The sequence below is a fragment of the Lotus japonicus genome, chromosome 5, assembly GCF_012489685.1.
Source record: "Lotus japonicus ecotype B-129 chromosome 5, LjGifu_v1.2".
Taxonomy (NCBI): domain Eukaryota; kingdom Viridiplantae; phylum Streptophyta; class Magnoliopsida; order Fabales; family Fabaceae; genus Lotus; species Lotus japonicus.
Window position 1 is genome coordinate 61332027 of NC_080045.1, and position 15815 is coordinate 61347841.

A 15815-nucleotide genomic window follows, 5' to 3' on the forward strand; every position below is an offset into this window, starting at 1 on the left:
ATTTCTCTTTTTTCTCTTCTTTAAGGTGAAGGGCTGAAAGTGGAAATAAATTGTTAACATAACATTATTCATTTAGAAACTGATAAGTCACTCCGATCAGACTAGAGACTAGAGACAGGGGCGGAACTTGGAGAGGACATAAGGGAGCCATGGCTCCTTCAAAATTCTTAGAAAACTCTTACATAATGCCCATGATAAAAAAAAAAATGTTTCACTCATATTATATATACTGTAATTTGTATACTGTCACACAAACTTCATGGTGACTTGGTGGAAAGTCATCATTCCTCTCTTTTTTAGATACTGGGTTCGAATCCCGTATATGTCAGTATTTAGGTTACTTTTTTCTGTTTCACTCCCTTAACTAGCTTTAGGTTAGTGTGTAGAATTTTTAAAATGTCTTTTTAAATAATTTTTTTTGATAATCTCTTTAAATATTTATTTGTTTTCTCTACTATTATTTAAATTTTTATTTAAGTCAACATTATTAATGATAAAAAAATTCAGAAAACAAATTATCAAAAGGTAATATAAATTCAGTCAACATTATTAATATATATATATATATCAAGAAGCTAAAAATTGAAAAAAATGAGAAGTAAGTTTTTAAAATTATTAACATAACTTTTAATAAATTTTCAATATTCATGTATATAAATTTCATCTTTATTTTCTTTTGTATGAATATATACATGTATTGTTGATAAAATATTTTAATTTATGTATTGAAATTTTATTTCGGCTCCCTTAAAATTTTCCTCCAAGTTCCGCCACTGACTAGAGACCCGTTCAGTCACATGAAAATGAAAAAATCCTGAACTGGTTGAACTGGTATGCATCGATGCCTAGAATCGGTGTTATAGACCAAGTTAAACAAGTGAATTTTTTGCATTTTAAAAAAAAAACTAAGTATTTTAACTATTTATTTTTTTATCATATAAATTAAATAAGATAGTTGAGGACATATGAGTTGAGAGGGGAGGTACATGGATTAATCTTTAAATGGTGCAATTTATATTTTCAATATAAAAAATATATAAATTAAATAAGATGAAAAATTTATTATAATTGAAAATTCAATCATTCTAATTTTTTTTAATATTGTATATGAATGTATTACATAGTAACTATAGTTTAATGATGCTTGTCAATGTGTGGTGCCTTAAATGATATAGACCAATAGAAAACATAGAATTTAAACTTAGAGGAAGAGGATTAAGGAAGATTTGGAGGTTCAATATAGGTGGAGAATGAAGGAAGATGATCTTAACATGGAAGAAATTTAGATGATCTCTCGGAGTTATAAGTTCAACTAAAAACCTTAATTTTCAAATTGTGCATTACATAACATAAACAAACTTAAGAACTATATGTTATTAATTCATCAAGTCGATCATAGAACTTTTTAAAATTATAATAATACATACTTTCATCTTTCTTTAACCAAATAACAAAATTATAACTTAAAATATCATATGGAATACAACACCAAAAAATAATCTGCGTACCCCAAAATTCACCCAATATAATTGTGGTTCAACTATTAAATCTTGAACTGATGTTTCGACTAATTCATGATTGGTCCGACTTTTTAATATTGATTTATATCATACAACTTGCAGCCATGCATGGATATTTGGAGGAAGCTGACTTTTATGCCTCTTTCAGTGCATGAGAGATTTGTAAAAGGGCACGTGCATACGATTATTTAGAAAAGTAAATTTTAAACTCTATTTTTAATAATGAGTTTGGATCTCACTTGGAAACTGATGCCATTTTTTTGAAGAAACTTGATAATGGTTATAGGAGTAGGATTAGTATAATCAGAGATCGGAGACCAATAGTGTGCCTGTTTGGATAGGAACTGAAAGTCCGTTTGCTTCTCTTGAAATGTGTGTGCGTGATTTCCAAAGTGCTCAAACGCGAAAGATAAAAATTGTTTCGTTTACGTTCACGTTCAATCCAACATAAATACAAACAGACCAAGAGTCCATTCGGCAAGGGGCTTGGGAGTATAGCTTGGCAATAATCTCTTCTATAATTCTATAAACATGGTTCATACTTGCTCAATGTAAGTTGTATAAATATGGTTCATATGTAGATCAATTGTTTATTAAATTACTTTTGTTAGTCATTTTCTTTTAAACTGCTACATTCGTTTCTTACTAACGGTTCATAAAGAGAAATAAATAGGTTGTAGGCATGTAAAGAAATACAATTAATTTTTTTAAAAAAAATATAATTTATTATTTATTTTACCTTTTATAATGCAAGTTATCTCTTATTTTTTTAGTATAAACATTCGGTACTCGGTTACCATTTGAATACTGCCAGATTCGGGATTTAATTATAGTTAAGACTCTTCATCCCTCCCCTAGAGTTTATTGTATGGGGATAGAACCCGATAGTTATTCTCACACACTCAATCTGAGCTACCCCTCTTAAGAAAATATCAATTAATACATTTTAAAATCCGAAGTGGACAGAAAAAAAATTGGGAGAGGTAGTAAATCACAAGCAAATCCTTCTGAAAATATCAAAGAACAACATCAATTAACAACATAATAATCAAGGAAATTTTCTTAGACTCTTATAATAATGTCACTGGTTCCCTTATCCTAAGATTTGCTGAAGATTCAAATGCACCAGCTCCATAACTAGAACGACAAGATGCAATTTTTCTTTCCTTTTTGCTTTCTTGGAATACAATATGATGAGGTGAAACTTAGCAGATGACACAGGCATTAGGATTCTCTTCCACACTAGTGTAATAGTAATGTGGCTGTCTCATCATCTGATTCTGACATGCTTCATATACCTTCGCAATATCAACCATGTTCTGATTATGATTCTGATTCTGATTCTGATCGGTTTTCTTCTTCTGATCCTCTGGCTTCTTTCTCTCTTCTTTCTTAGGAGGTTCCTTGGCTGGTCCAACAGAGAGTATCTCAGTATGACACAGCTTCCTCAGCTTACCCACCACTGCCACAGGGTCAATGTCCCCAGTTAAGGTCAGTTTCTGCTCATTCATATCCATAGAGACTGACTCAATCCCTGCATAAAGCATGTCAGTGTATATTTAGAAATTTTTCTCCTATTGATTCTTAACTCAAAATTCATGTGGGGAGAGCTAGCAGCTTTTGAATTTAAAAACTGATTCTGATGAAAGACAAGTTAACTCAAACATGCTATTTATCAACTATGTACAAAATTACAAGGGGTTGAAATTCCATACCTGAAATATTAGAGACTTTCTTCATAGCTTTTTTCTTAATTTTGTCATCGAGTAGTTCCACTTTTAGCACTACTTTCTGCCAGAGTGCAAATAAGATCGACGAGTGTTAGTTAGGACACTTGTAATTTAATCAATCTAATAAAGAAAAACACCAATCTTCAATTTGTTTTTCAAGAGACGAAAAGACAAGCCTATGTTGAAATTTTGACACGAGATCTAAAGCTTTGAGTGTCAAAGAGTGCTAAAAAATTAAAATAAACATATAGATTATATAGTTGATCTATGATGATGAATGAATGATGAACCATGCATGGAGCTGGAACTGAAACAGAGCAAAACTAAAATTAGAAGCTTTCACAATAAAACTTGGAGGGGTGACAAATTCTTACATTCATTGATGTGACGCTGGTGAAAAATAAGGGAAGTTTTGTTTTGGAAGTTCTGGTGTATGGAAGTTCAGTTGGTTGAAGGTATTTAAAGAGAAAAATAATAAAGCTACAGAGACTAGTGTGTGAGATAGCGAGATAGGAAGTCAACCCAAGTCTATAATTATGAAAAATAACAATGATATATTCACACCTCATTTTTTATACATTTCATTTTCACATATATTATTTCTATTTTTCTTCTCTTATTATTTATCGCATCTTATACTTTCTCTCTCTTACTTTTTCTTTTATTCCTAACTCTCTCCTCTTTAAGATGTGAATGAACGATTATTCTTATAAAAAATGTTTATAGGAAGGCTAGTGTTTTGTTTTTTTTTTTGGTAAATTCTTTTCTTTTTGGTAAATGACTAGTGTTTTGTTTATGTATGAAACAATCAATCAATCACGTGCGTTAATACATAAAAACCGTCATAAAAAATTTAATATAGATTAATTTCACATATTTCAATAATATTGGAACTAAAAGCTATAACATCTTTTTAAGGAACCGAATTCAATTCATAGGAATTAAAAACATGGTTAACCATTTACTTGTTTATTTTTGTCAAAGTGCCACAGCCAAAATAAAATTGAAGCTAGGTGTAAAGGGGTCTCGCAATCAAGAGCGTGTTGACCTTTGTTGGTAATGGATTAAGTGTGTGTTTGGATTTCCATGTTAAATTCAATGTAGATTCATATTGAAAATAACCTGTTAAAATTATGCATCTACAATTTATGTTAAATTTAATGTGACGAATTTCAACTTCTTTGAAATACGTGAAATCAAATTTACTACTACTAACCTCTCTAAGAGCATCTTAAATGGAGTCCTTATTTTGGGACCTTAAAATAAGATCCGGATCTTATTAGATCTCACCATTAGAGCTATCCTACATGGCATGAGATCTTAGCAAAAGCTAAGATCCGTGCCTTAGCTCAGGTACTCTCAAATGTGAGATCTTAAATAAAATAATATTTTTTTTCTCTCCTTCAATACCATAATCAAAGTGAAAATTAGGGAGGAAAATAAATAATATAAAATATATTGAGTACTGTGGGCTCAGACAAAAGTAAAATAAGATATCAACCATTAGAGTAAAATGTGTATGAAGACCTTATAAGTGTCTTAAATCCTATGTGGCAATTTGGGCCCACAAAAATTGAGTTAAGTCCCAAAATAAGTTTATACCATTGGAGATGCTCTAACAAGCTTCTATGCTCTTTGATTTTAATATATTATCCATTTAAAAAAAAAACCCTCTAACAATAAACAAAGATAGACTAAGTGATTTAATGCTGCACAAGAAAGTGCAATAACAACATACGAAGAGGAACAAAAGAAACACACTTTAGCCAACCAACAAAGAAAGAAAAACAGAATTGACAAGAAAAGGCTAGCAAAGGAACCCCCTGGAGATGGTTATGGCCCATCACAATTAAGTGGGCCCAGCAGAAAATATCTATTTGATATCTGAGGCCCGTACTCATAGCTTTTGGTCCCACTAATCACCTCATGACGGAAGGGAGAATCGTGGGCCCATGGGTTTCAGGCACAAACCCACCTTAACACGTAAGTAACCACTTCCCCTGTCGTTTTTGTTCAGCAACCGACTCTTTCCTATGTCCTTCATACTTCACAGTTTTCAATTATTCTATAACTATTTTGTGGACCTTGGACTTCCTTTAAATAAAAAATATTGGTGAGAAAAAGTTGAAGTGAAGTTATATCTGAAAATATCGTATGAAAATATCTATGTTTATAGTGCAACCTTATTTTAATAATCTAAATGTGATAAAATATCTTAATTTGTCACATTTTATATTCCCAATCAATTTTGTTAGCTTTATTATTTTTTCTTTTGTTAGCTTTAATAAAACATGAAAAACAAGATAATATCTAAATTAACATGGGTGCTTCAATGGGGATAAATTTACCCATTAGTGTGTTAAATCTTTCTAATGATTATTCAGCAATTTAAACTTAAATTATTATTCTTATTAAGAATTTAATTTGTCTATTACTAAACTAACGCATCGAGCATGTTTAGGCTGTGTTACTTGTGGTATGAAAAAAATCATATTTGCACAATTTTCTTTTTATCCTTTTACATGATTGGAAGTTCACATGGCACTAGCAGGAATTGTATCCCTTGGAGGAAATGTGACAAGGCATATGTTGTAAAGATATGTGCTTTTGACTTTGGAGATATTTTGTTCAAAATGCAGTAAAAAATGGAGTGGTAATTAACAATATGATATTGATTATTTTGTTTATCTTAACGACTTTATTCATTATCTAAAATTTCTAATTTGTCCATGCATGATGTGTAAAAAAATATGGAATATCCATTATAAATTGAATTGCAATTAATAGAAATATTTATCTCAAACAAGTTTCACTTAAAGCAAAAAGGTATAAAAGAAGAAAAACATTTTTCACAATTGAAACCAACTAACTCTCATGCTTGTACTTGTAAGAAAATCAACATTCCAATAAGTAAAATCATTTAGAGCAAAAGTTGGGTCACTTTTTCCATGATACATTGCCTCCATCTCCATCCTTGTATTGTATATATAAAAAAAAAGACATTAGAAAATAGTTAGAAGGAAGAACACCAAGCTTTATTAAAACGCAAAAACATTTGATTTGTCAAATGTTATGGCCAGCAAGGATTGGCAGTTGTAAATACTACTTTAGATTCTGCAGTTAAAGCCATTTTCTTTCTCTTTGAAACCCCACGAAAATGGTGTCAGAAAACCCGAATGCTTCAGAGGCTATATACTTGGAACCCTTAGCAGATTCGGTGGAGGACCCTGCCAAGAAGACACGCAAACCATACACCATCACCAAGTCTAGAGAGAACTGGACCGAACCTGAGCATGATAAGTTCCTTGAAGCTCTTCAACTGTAAGAAAATGAAAAGTTTTCCTTTTTTTTCATCTTCTTCTTCTTATTTTGTTCTCAGAATGTAGTGTGTGAATTTTGAAGTTCAACTGAGACATGGGTTTTAGTGGTACCCTTGTGTGTGTGTGTGTGTCACTGTTTGAGTCATGGTTTCAGGAAGCTACTTATGGAGAATTTTCACAATTGTTTGTCAAGGACTGAGATTTTGGTATTTCAGATTGGTTTGGCAGGGGAAGAATAAAAGATGTTAGGAATGGTCAATGGGGAGGGTAGAGTTTTATTACTACTGTTATCAACTTATCATTGTTATTTGGTGATTGTTGTCAAAATACACTATGTGAATCAGTGAATGTGATCAATTCATTCTTTTTGGGGGGGCTTCTTATAATGGTTGAACTTAGTTTACTATTCCTAAATGGAATTTGCCATTTCAAATTTAAGCAATTTGTTTGTTTTTCCTTTTTCCTGGTCTTGGTGTAACCATTTAGCATCAACTCATTGTTTTGTTTCTTTCATTTTGGATCCAGATTTGACCGTGACTGGAAAAAGATTGAAGCTTTTGTTGGATCAAAAACAGTTATCCAGGTAATTTCAAGTGCAATCGTTGATTAGAAATTGTCATAAGCTGTTACTTCTGGGTACCATTGGCCATAAATATTTTGGATTGCATTAGTTATCTTATAATTTATGGAATCAGAATGTGAATATTGGTTATGTTACATTAAGGATTTCATCCCTTGCCAGATAAAGTGTTGGATGCTGGAAATGAAATGCCAAAAAAGGATATTTCCCTTTCTCTCCCTGCCTCCATTGCTAATTGGACTGATTTCTTGAAAACCCTGATACATATGACTTTTCCTTTTGTTTGGTGGGACTAAAATTGTGAAACCTGATAGTCATATTCATATACCAACTTGCTTTTCTTTTGAGGAAAGTTCCAATAGCATTCATTTAAGATTAACTTAAGCTATTATGCGGGTTCCATGTGCTTGTTATACAAGGATCAAATCATGCTGTGACTTTTAAGTAAAGAAAGTTGAGGACAAAGAAAGCATTAAGCTTTTCATATTTTAAATTGTGGACTAAGCACAGGCTCATCAAGCCTCATGCTGAAATGCAATTTAGTTTAGAAGAATAGAGATTATAAGGATTAAACTCATGAATATTTAGTCACAAAAGTTTTTGTACCAAGTCAAAGAACCAACTATCCTTGGTGTTTACTGTTTAATATGTTAGTTGTAGCTTTGGGAATGTATTTATCGTCTAACAAGAATGATGCAAATTTTCTTAAATGGGATACCATCATTGACTAACATGAAAAGCAGACTTCTTTTATGTTGTTAAAAGAAAGAAACAGTTTCATTGGGGAATATTTTAGAATATCTTTTAAATGTCTGTTAGTTGAGTGCTTACAGCTTAATGGATTCAAAGATGTCAGTGCATATGACAGTTGGGAGTTGTTAGGATTTCTATTACTTTTTCATGTGCTTCAATGTTTAATGGATGCCTCAAGTACCCATAAGAATGACTGCTGATTTTGTAGATACGTAGCCATGCACAGAAATATTTTCTTAAAGCTCAGAAGAGTGGGAAAAGTGAACATCTTCCTCCACCCAGACCAAAACGAAAAGCGGCTCATCCATATCCTCAGAAAGCTTCCAACAACGGTTACAATCTTCACCATATTTTGTTTACAACATATTTTAGATTAATTGTATCTAATGATTGTAAGTGATATTTGACAGTTCCAGTACTCTCGCATGTTTTAGGATCCTCTCAATCTTCATCTGCTTTGCTTGAACCTGGATCCATCCCCAAGCATGAATCTTCGCCAATTCTTAAAACTCCTATACTTAACACTTCAGTTTCTTCCGGGTCAAACAACACTTTGCAGACAACAGCCAATGTATTACATGGTACTGAAAATTTAGATTTTATAATCCTGGAATATATTTATGGAACTTGTTTGGATAGTTTTCGTATGATACCAACTAGTTTGTTGTGTTTAAATATTGTGTGTTTTAGGTCAAAAAGTGAATAATTGTTGCAGCAGCAATGAAAGCACTCCTAGAGCACGCGTGGTTGGTGAATCTAATGGTCAAGGAAATAATAACCATCCATTGAAAGGCAAGGGTTTAATGATTTTCCTTTCTAATTTCAGTGCTGTCATCTTTGATTGTTACATTAAATTTGATGTGTGCATGACAAGGTTATGGAGTGTTGTTGTAAGCATAATTTGTGCACAACTGCATATTTCAGCAATTATGTTATTGCTTTATAGTGTATTCCTGTTTTATTATCAAGAATATAACTGTGTTGGGTCCAAAGTAAGTATGGAGTCTCTTAATTTCCAATCCCCTTCTTGGACATGAATCTTGATTATCATCATCTGAGTCGCCAAAATATTCATTTGATATTTCCTTGATGGTACCTTCAATTTATGAAATTTGATACGCTTTCGTATCTTGAACATTTTGTTATTTTAATGTGTACTCAACATGTGGAAGTGATGTCTGTCCTGTTTTTCTTGTTCTGCGACTCATTTCTTATGAGAATACCCAGAAAGCTGTCTTATCCTCATAGGAGTTTTACAAACTCCCACCTACTCATGTCAATATAGCTACATACATTCGAAGTTATGTGCACAATTCTGTAATAATTTTCTTTTCATAGAAGTTACGCATATGATTTTTGTAGCTTTTTTAGTATTTATTGTTGTCTCACTGTTTTCCAATGTCAATTTAATTTTCCCCTCATTTGTAATGCAGTTCTTCCTGATTTCACTCAAGTATACAGATTCATTGGCAGTGTATTTGACGCAAATGTAACTGGGCATCTACAGAAACTTAAAAAGATGGACCCTTTAGATGTTGAGACGGTATGTGTTTGTGTGATTTCTTGCTTTGAACTCCCTTAAGACATTAAAGCATTATTTCTTGCTTTGAATACCTGTGTTAATTTGTGTCAACTAGTACAATTCAGAAGTTCTGAGACATTTCTTCTTTTTATGACCTTGAATATTTTTAGGTGCTGCTGTTGATGAGAAACCTGTCTATCAATTTAACAAGTCCAGGTTTCGAGGATCACGTAAGTATTCATGCCACTGATCTTTGGATTACTTAATGCATGAACCTCACCACTATTTTGACCCAACATCAAATTTTCTCTTTAAAAGAACTTGTTTAAGGATCCTTACTCCTTAGCTTTAGAAGGCCGTCCCTATATATTCCTCATCTTTTGAAAACTGTCCATCTCCGACAAAAGCATCTTATGCAGATTGGAAATTTCATCTTCATAGAAACTTGAATGACTAAATTAGACATCAAATTGCATGACCAATGAAAGAAGGAACAATAATAAATTTCATTTATATGTGAACCGGTTGTAATTCATGCAGAGAAGGCTGCTCGCGTCATATGAGGTGGAACCCGAGATAGATAATTATATCAATGTAGATCAAGCCATGCATGATGAGCAGTTGAAGAGTGCTACTTAGATGGAGGGGAGGTTGAATATAAAATTGGCTGTTTTTCATGCATTTCTGCATGATGAGGTAAGATGCCTCGGCAAGAAAACAAGCTGAGATTCCAGCAACAGTCTTATGATCCTGCTCTAATTAGTGGCTTATGTTGCTCATCGATCATCTCAGCTTAACAAGGCTTTTGATTCCCACAATTCGATTCGGTGATGTATATATTAATGAAACATATTATAGAAGAAAATAATAATGCTGGACTCTATAGATTTCATATTTTTGTAATATCCGAGACAGTACTAGCAAGTTGATGACTTTGTAAACAATATATACGTTTGTTTGCCTTAGGAAGGGAATGCAATTTCAAAAAGGATGTAAAATACTTCATATTAATGTAGTGTTTATTCTATTTAATTGTGTTTCTATTATTTGATAAAAATTGTTATTAGATTACGGAATTTGGCTCTAAAATATAATTTTTTACTATAACTCATTATGTTGTGGTATATAGTTCTTCTACTAAAACTATAACATGTAAACAGTATATACGTTTGTTTGTCTTATTCTGAAATTTGTTGAGAAAATAATAAGGAACGGAAACTAATAGCAATGTTTACAGTGTATAACACAGCAATATCAAAAAAAGTCTCTGCAATTCAACATTTCACGTCCTTGTTGGAAAAAGTAGTATGCACCAAATCTTTTGTCAACTGTTAGCCTTTACTGTGTGTCATAGTATGAAGTTTCAGGACATGAAATTTCCATGTATCTAGGAGAGATCTATTTAGTATTTACACAACTTCAATACTGTTTCAACAAAAGTATGAGAAATCTGTGCAGACAATTGTGATCTTTTTACAATTTTTCAGACCAATATTCCATCTACATCCCAACAATTGCTGGCAGTGGTTCAAAGTCTGCTACTGAAAACCTCCAACATAAGGGTTCCAGTTCCTTGCGCTATCACCATGAAGATCTAACAATGAGTAGTTGACAAGATCTAACAAAATCAGTAACTAAAACACCACATAAATTTCATTTCTAAAATGACTCATAAAAAACATTTGACAAGTGATTTCTTACCAAGACTCGGTGGTCTTATGAAACCTCCATAGCTCGATTCATGATATCCTAAGCAACCCTGCATTGAGTTTAGCTTTTGGGTGCAACAAGTCATGCGAGATGCAGGCAGGTGTGGTGGAACTGGAACACCAGTTTGTGGTTCACACAATGAGCTGAGATTAAGTTTGCTTGGATTTATCATCTGCTGGAATTTCGATTGACCGACTTCATGATCAAACCTTCTCATGTCATCTTGGGAAAGAAGGAAAGGTGGAGAAATTGAGTTGGATGGGAAAGGGTGGGAAAACAGAGAAAATGTGGGGGAACCAATGAAGTTTTCTTGAAAACTGTTATGACTTTGTTGACCCCTTCTTGGATTCAACTGATTAGAACAGAGCTGAGGGTAAGGTTGCTGTGCATGCACAGGGGGGTAAAAGCCCGTTCCAGCTCCATGATGCACTATAGGATCATCAAAATGTGGTGCAGGAGTACTGTCATCATCATTGAGTATGGACTCCACTAGCTTTTCGATCATCTCATGAGGTGATCTTGGACTGAACCCATCAGCTTTATTTGGACTTGTTTCAGGGTTAGACATGAAATTATCACCCACAGCCGAATTTCCCACCTCTGGCAACAAGAATGATCCATCAAATGCAATTAAACTGTCCTCATCAGGCCAGCAAATTTCAGAGCTAGAATTTGATTCTCCATCTAAGCTGTTGCAGGAAGAATTTAACTCCAACTCCTCCTGAGATTGGAGATCAGGGTTGCATCGATCTTGCTTCGGGATGACTGGAATTGCTTGCTTGACATCTTGCAAAGACAAATTACTTAATTGCAACTCCACGGTACCTTGCTCATATGCCACTCGACAAAGGTTTTTCTTGAAATTTCCGCAATTCTCTTGGTTATGGAAGCTTGTTGGTCTACTTTTCTTTAGAGATTCCATAACTTGGCAAGTTCCTATTGGATATTCCACATCAAAGTTTGAACATTCTTCAGACTTCATTAGGTGATCAGTATCCAACGCTGAAAGATGACAATATGTGTTTATATGGTTTCCAGACGACTGCCATGGATTTACTATTTTATCAGTAGTTAAATCTTGCTGCCTTTGTGTAGAACAACTTTTAGTCATCTCCGGCAAGGTGGATGGATGAACAGAATTGCCTCTTACAGCTCCTTCAATCAGACTTAGTTTCGATGAAGCATCTAATTGCTCATTGATCATAAGATTGGAAATAAACTGCAAGATATTTGAATTTCTTGTTGCTGGTGTCATCAGAAATTCCTCTGAACGATCCTTCGAATCTATGTTTTGTATAGAATTCCCCTTGTCCTCCTCCACTTCCCTGACTATATCTGCACATGATTTCTCTTAATGTAATGTTAAATACTAAAATTTATACCTTCCATTTCTTTAACATTCTTTAATGGTTTGTTTTTTTATCAGCTCAAAGAAGCTGAACAGAATTGGCTAGTCATGTTATAATAGGAAAAACTATATAATAACCTTGTGGTTGACAAATTGAAGGCCTAAGAAGACAATAAAGAATTGAAAAGAGATTTGACCTTTTCTCCAACTTTCCCGTTCTGTTTTCTCTTGAATTGTTCCCTCAGAAGATACAGATGTGTCACCGTTAAGCAAGACATTGCTGTCTCTAGGTGGAGGTAGTGCCTGAAAGAACAGAATATTATGAAACAAAATTTTGCATGCCTAAGTCTACCTTCCTTTATGAAAACCATATTTGTAGACAGACCTTGTAACGACATGGAGGCCGATACGGTTCAATAGTCCTATGGAGCTGATGATTAGCACTGTCTACATCTATAACCCTTGGAGAAATTTTCTGAGGCATGATTTTCTGAAGTCCTGAGTCTGTGTTTCAAAGCACAAATTTCTTAAGTTAATTTTATCATAATCCACAACATGCAATGATGATCCACACAATACACATTAATGACAAGAAGATTATCAAGCAACAGATTTTTCAATAGAATTTGAAAATCAAACATTACACACCTGAAACACAAGTAGGCACAGATAGAATTCCAGGTGAATCTTGAAACACACTGTTCAAGAAACAGGCACAAATTAAACAACCTACACAAAACAGCAGAACAATACGCATGGAATCTTATAAAATAACAATGTAGTAGAGTTTTCCTAACCATGAAATTGAGAGCTGAACCTCCTTCGGTAATTTCACCGCATTAGGACAATCTGCTTTTGATAAAGAGAGAAGAAACTCTCTCGAGTACGAAATTTTCGATCGCCTGAAAATACCAAATCAAAAGGTTCTTGAATCACAAATTCACAATCACATTGAAACAGAACATCACATGAAGCCAAATTCATCACATTTGGCAACAGAGTGAATCCTCACCAAGCTAAAGCCTCAATTCATGTAAAAATCATCAAAAATTCAAGTATTCAACAGCGTTCAAACAATTTTCAAATCATAATTAGGGGGAAAACGTTACACGATAGTGTAGTTGACTAAACAAAGATTCACCGTAACAAGAAATTACTACAGTGAATCTTCACCAAGCTAAAGCCTCAATTCCAATATTCTACTGCATTCAAACGATTTTCACATCTAATTGACTAGTTTCTCAGCCGCCAAACAGAAACAAAGATTCACCGTAACAAGAATCAAACAATAAGAAACTACACTAGTTCATGAAACCGCACTAGCCTAAAACATGCATTAACAGTAACAATCAAACTCAAAATTCAATGAATCAAAGCTTACTTGTTAGAATCTTGAGACGGTGGAGCAAAGACATTCGCGGTTCCATTTTCCTGGCTCATTTTCTCGAGAAAATCCTCCGTCAAATTTAGCGTTGACTACTCACAGTGTTTGAATTTCTCCAAGAAACACCAGAACAGAACACATGAACCGAACCTTACAACAATGCTGCTAGAAGAATCGAGAAGAAACTCGAAAACCTAGAAGATCAAATGCAAGAAAATTACTCAGGAAACAGAGAGAAATAGCAACGAAAATAGCGACGATGAGAAGAAGAAGTGAAGAACAGCACCTTGAGGAGTTCGAGACGGTGGCGGTGACGGTGGTGGAGGAGAGGTAATATCCAGAGGGAGAAACATTTTCCGAGCGAGAAGTTTTCTCGGGAAACAGAGAGAAAATGGGAGAGAAAATGGAAAAGGCTTGCAGAGGAAGTTACAGAGAAAGTGAGAGACTGTGAGTGTTTCTATTTGTAGAATTTTGATGGCAACGCGACGCATTTATTTACTCTCAGCTAGCATAGCACACTGACACTAGTTGCTACAGGCTCACGTATTTAGCATGGCACAGATTAAAATATTAAATATTTTTATTTCTATTTTTGTGTTTAGTTTGATACTCTGATTCAGCTTTTTAATAAAGTGTGATATTCTCATACCATTGCCTAGTTAAACTATTTTTGAATAGTGTTGATATGGATTTTTAGCTATTTGTTTTTTTAGCCCTCTCAAAATTTGTTTATTTAAGTAAAGTACATTTTATGCTAAAAGACATGTAATGATACCGATTTAGATTTGGTAATAGTTTTTTGTGTTTCATTTCAACAAGTTCAGCTACTTAATGTATGATTTTGGAGGAAAAGTTTTGTTTACACTAATGTGGAAATAGAGGGGAGAGAAAGGAAAAAAGAGAGAAATTTATTCATTTTTTGTTACGGGAAATTGGGAGAGTAAAAGAGGGTAAGAAAAAACAGTGACTCTTTTTCAGTGGTCTGTCTAATTTGAAGATAAAGTCTATATTTTGTTTTTTTTTTTACGGTCAGATAAAGTTAATTTGAAGATAAAGTGAGACCGTGTGTGATTTTTGTCTACTTGCTTACTTTTGTTAGGGGAGGGTAAGATCCGGAAGAAAAAAAGCTTCACATTTTTTGCAATTCATACTTCAACTACACTTGCATAAGATAGAGAAAGAAAAAAAATATGACAAATGGTGTGATATGAAAAAGAAAAGATATATATATATATATCAAGAAAAATAAATAAAAATGAGACGAAACTGAAAAAAATAAATTAATGAATCAAAATCTAATTGTGATCACCCTAATTTGAAGATAAAAGTGTATGTATTCTTTTTATCCATTTTCTTATTTTATCACTTAATTAATGTCATGCTGATAAACATTATATGAAGAATGGTAGCAAAACTTTTTTTCTAACACTCTTTTCAACATTCTTTTTACTTAATCGGTTGAAATTCATGGGAGTCACATTAAATTGGCTAAGAGACTTATTTTTAGAGTGACTGGATTTAACTAAATTAAAACATTACCATAACTAGAGGGTTTGCGGAGTAAGACGCTTGGGCTGTGTGACATGGGATGTCCATAGCACTTGGTTTATTGGTGTTTTCGTGAGTTTTGGGCTTGAAAATGCTTATGGGCTGAGCTTTTGGCAGTGGAAGTAGGATTGCATCATGCATGGAAGCTTGGTTACAAAGATATTTATCATGTATGAGACTGCATTGATGTTGTGTGAAAATCCTTCCTAACAGAAATGATAATTCAAACATATTGGGTGAGGGAAAGCATCACTAAAATTAGATTCATGCTTTCTTTGGCTCGGAATGTGGAGGTTGATTATATCCCATGTGAGAAAAATAATATTGTAGGTTTTCTAGCCCATCGAGCTTTTAGAAAGAAGGGTACTCCTCTTTTAATTTGGCAGAGCCCATCTTTTAA

General features: G+C 33.4%; 3 protein-coding genes across 6 annotated transcripts; 1 reads left to right on the forward strand and 2 right to left on the reverse strand.

The window, feature by feature from the left end:
- Positions 1-2507: 2507 nt before the first annotated feature.
- On the reverse strand, positions 2508-3759 carry LOC130718313 (heavy metal-associated isoprenylated plant protein 39-like). The gene is made up of 3 exons (XM_057568886.1): positions 3625-3759; positions 3236-3311; positions 2508-3054 (listed from the first exon to the last, which is right to left on the reverse strand). Exons 1-3 carry the CDS (start codon positions 3628-3630, stop codon positions 2726-2728), a joined length of 411 nt encoding a protein of 136 aa, XP_057424869.1. The 5' UTR covers positions 3631-3759; the 3' UTR covers positions 2508-2725.
- A 2480-nt stretch (positions 3760-6239) lies between these two features.
- On the forward strand, positions 6240-10457 carry LOC130720981 (protein REVEILLE 6-like). 4 transcript variants are annotated; one of them, XM_057571698.1, is made up of 8 exons: positions 6240-6571; positions 7096-7153; positions 8112-8235; positions 8314-8484; positions 8594-8695; positions 9337-9446; positions 9596-9655; positions 9971-10457. In XM_057571698.1, exons 1-8 carry the CDS (start codon positions 6408-6410, stop codon positions 9986-9988), a joined length of 807 nt encoding a protein of 268 aa, XP_057427681.1. In that variant the 5' UTR covers positions 6240-6407; the 3' UTR covers positions 9989-10457. The 4 variants fall into 4 exon arrangements, with proteins under 4 accessions (XP_057427681.1, XP_057427679.1, XP_057427678.1 ...); XM_057571696.1 differs by having other exon boundaries at positions 6243-6571; positions 8320-8484; positions 9966-10457; XM_057571695.1 differs by having other exon boundaries at positions 6245-6571; positions 9966-10457.
- Positions 10458-10679: 222 nt separating this feature from the next.
- LOC130721563 (uncharacterized) lies at positions 10680-14341 on the reverse strand. Its single transcript, XM_057572365.1, has 8 exons — positions 14154-14341; positions 13865-14061; positions 13281-13385; positions 13132-13181; positions 12869-12987; positions 12681-12786; positions 11127-12470; positions 10680-11019 (listed from the first exon to the last, which is right to left on the reverse strand). Exons 2-8 carry the CDS (start codon positions 13921-13923, stop codon positions 10964-10966), a joined length of 1839 nt encoding a protein of 612 aa, XP_057428348.1. The 5' UTR covers positions 13924-14061; positions 14154-14341; the 3' UTR covers positions 10680-10963.
- Between the last annotated feature and the right edge of the window lie 1474 nt (positions 14342-15815).

Bases quoted from the DNA above. Each gene is read 5' to 3' on its own strand.
- LOC130718313 (XM_057568886.1), bottom strand. The intron at 3,055-3,235 runs GTATGGAATTTC...TGCTTTATGCAG, and splicing joins GAAAGTCTCTAATATTTCAG to GGATTGAGTCAGTCTCTATG.
- LOC130721563 (XM_057572365.1), bottom strand. From the start codon at position 13,923: ATGAGCCAGGAAAATGGAACCGCGAATGTCTTTGCTCCACCGTCTCAA. The intron at 13,386-13,864 runs GTAAGCTTTGAT...TGGTATTTTCAG, and splicing joins CCGTCTCAAGATTCTAACAA to GCGATCGAAAATTTCGTACT. The intron at 12,787-12,868 runs GTCTGTCTACAA...CTGTTCTTTCAG, and splicing joins GGCCTCCATGTCGTTACAAG to GCACTACCTCCACCTAGAGA.
- LOC130720981 (XM_057571695.1), top strand. From the start codon at position 6,408: ATGGTGTCAGAAAACCCGAATGCTTCAGAGGCTATATACTTGGAACCC. The intron at 8,236-8,313 runs GTTACAATCTTC...GATATTTGACAG, and splicing joins TCAGAAAGCTTCCAACAACG to TTCCAGTACTCTCGCATGTT. The intron at 8,485-8,593 runs GTACTGAAAATT...TGTGTGTTTTAG, and splicing joins AACAGCCAATGTATTACATG to GTCAAAAAGTGAATAATTGT.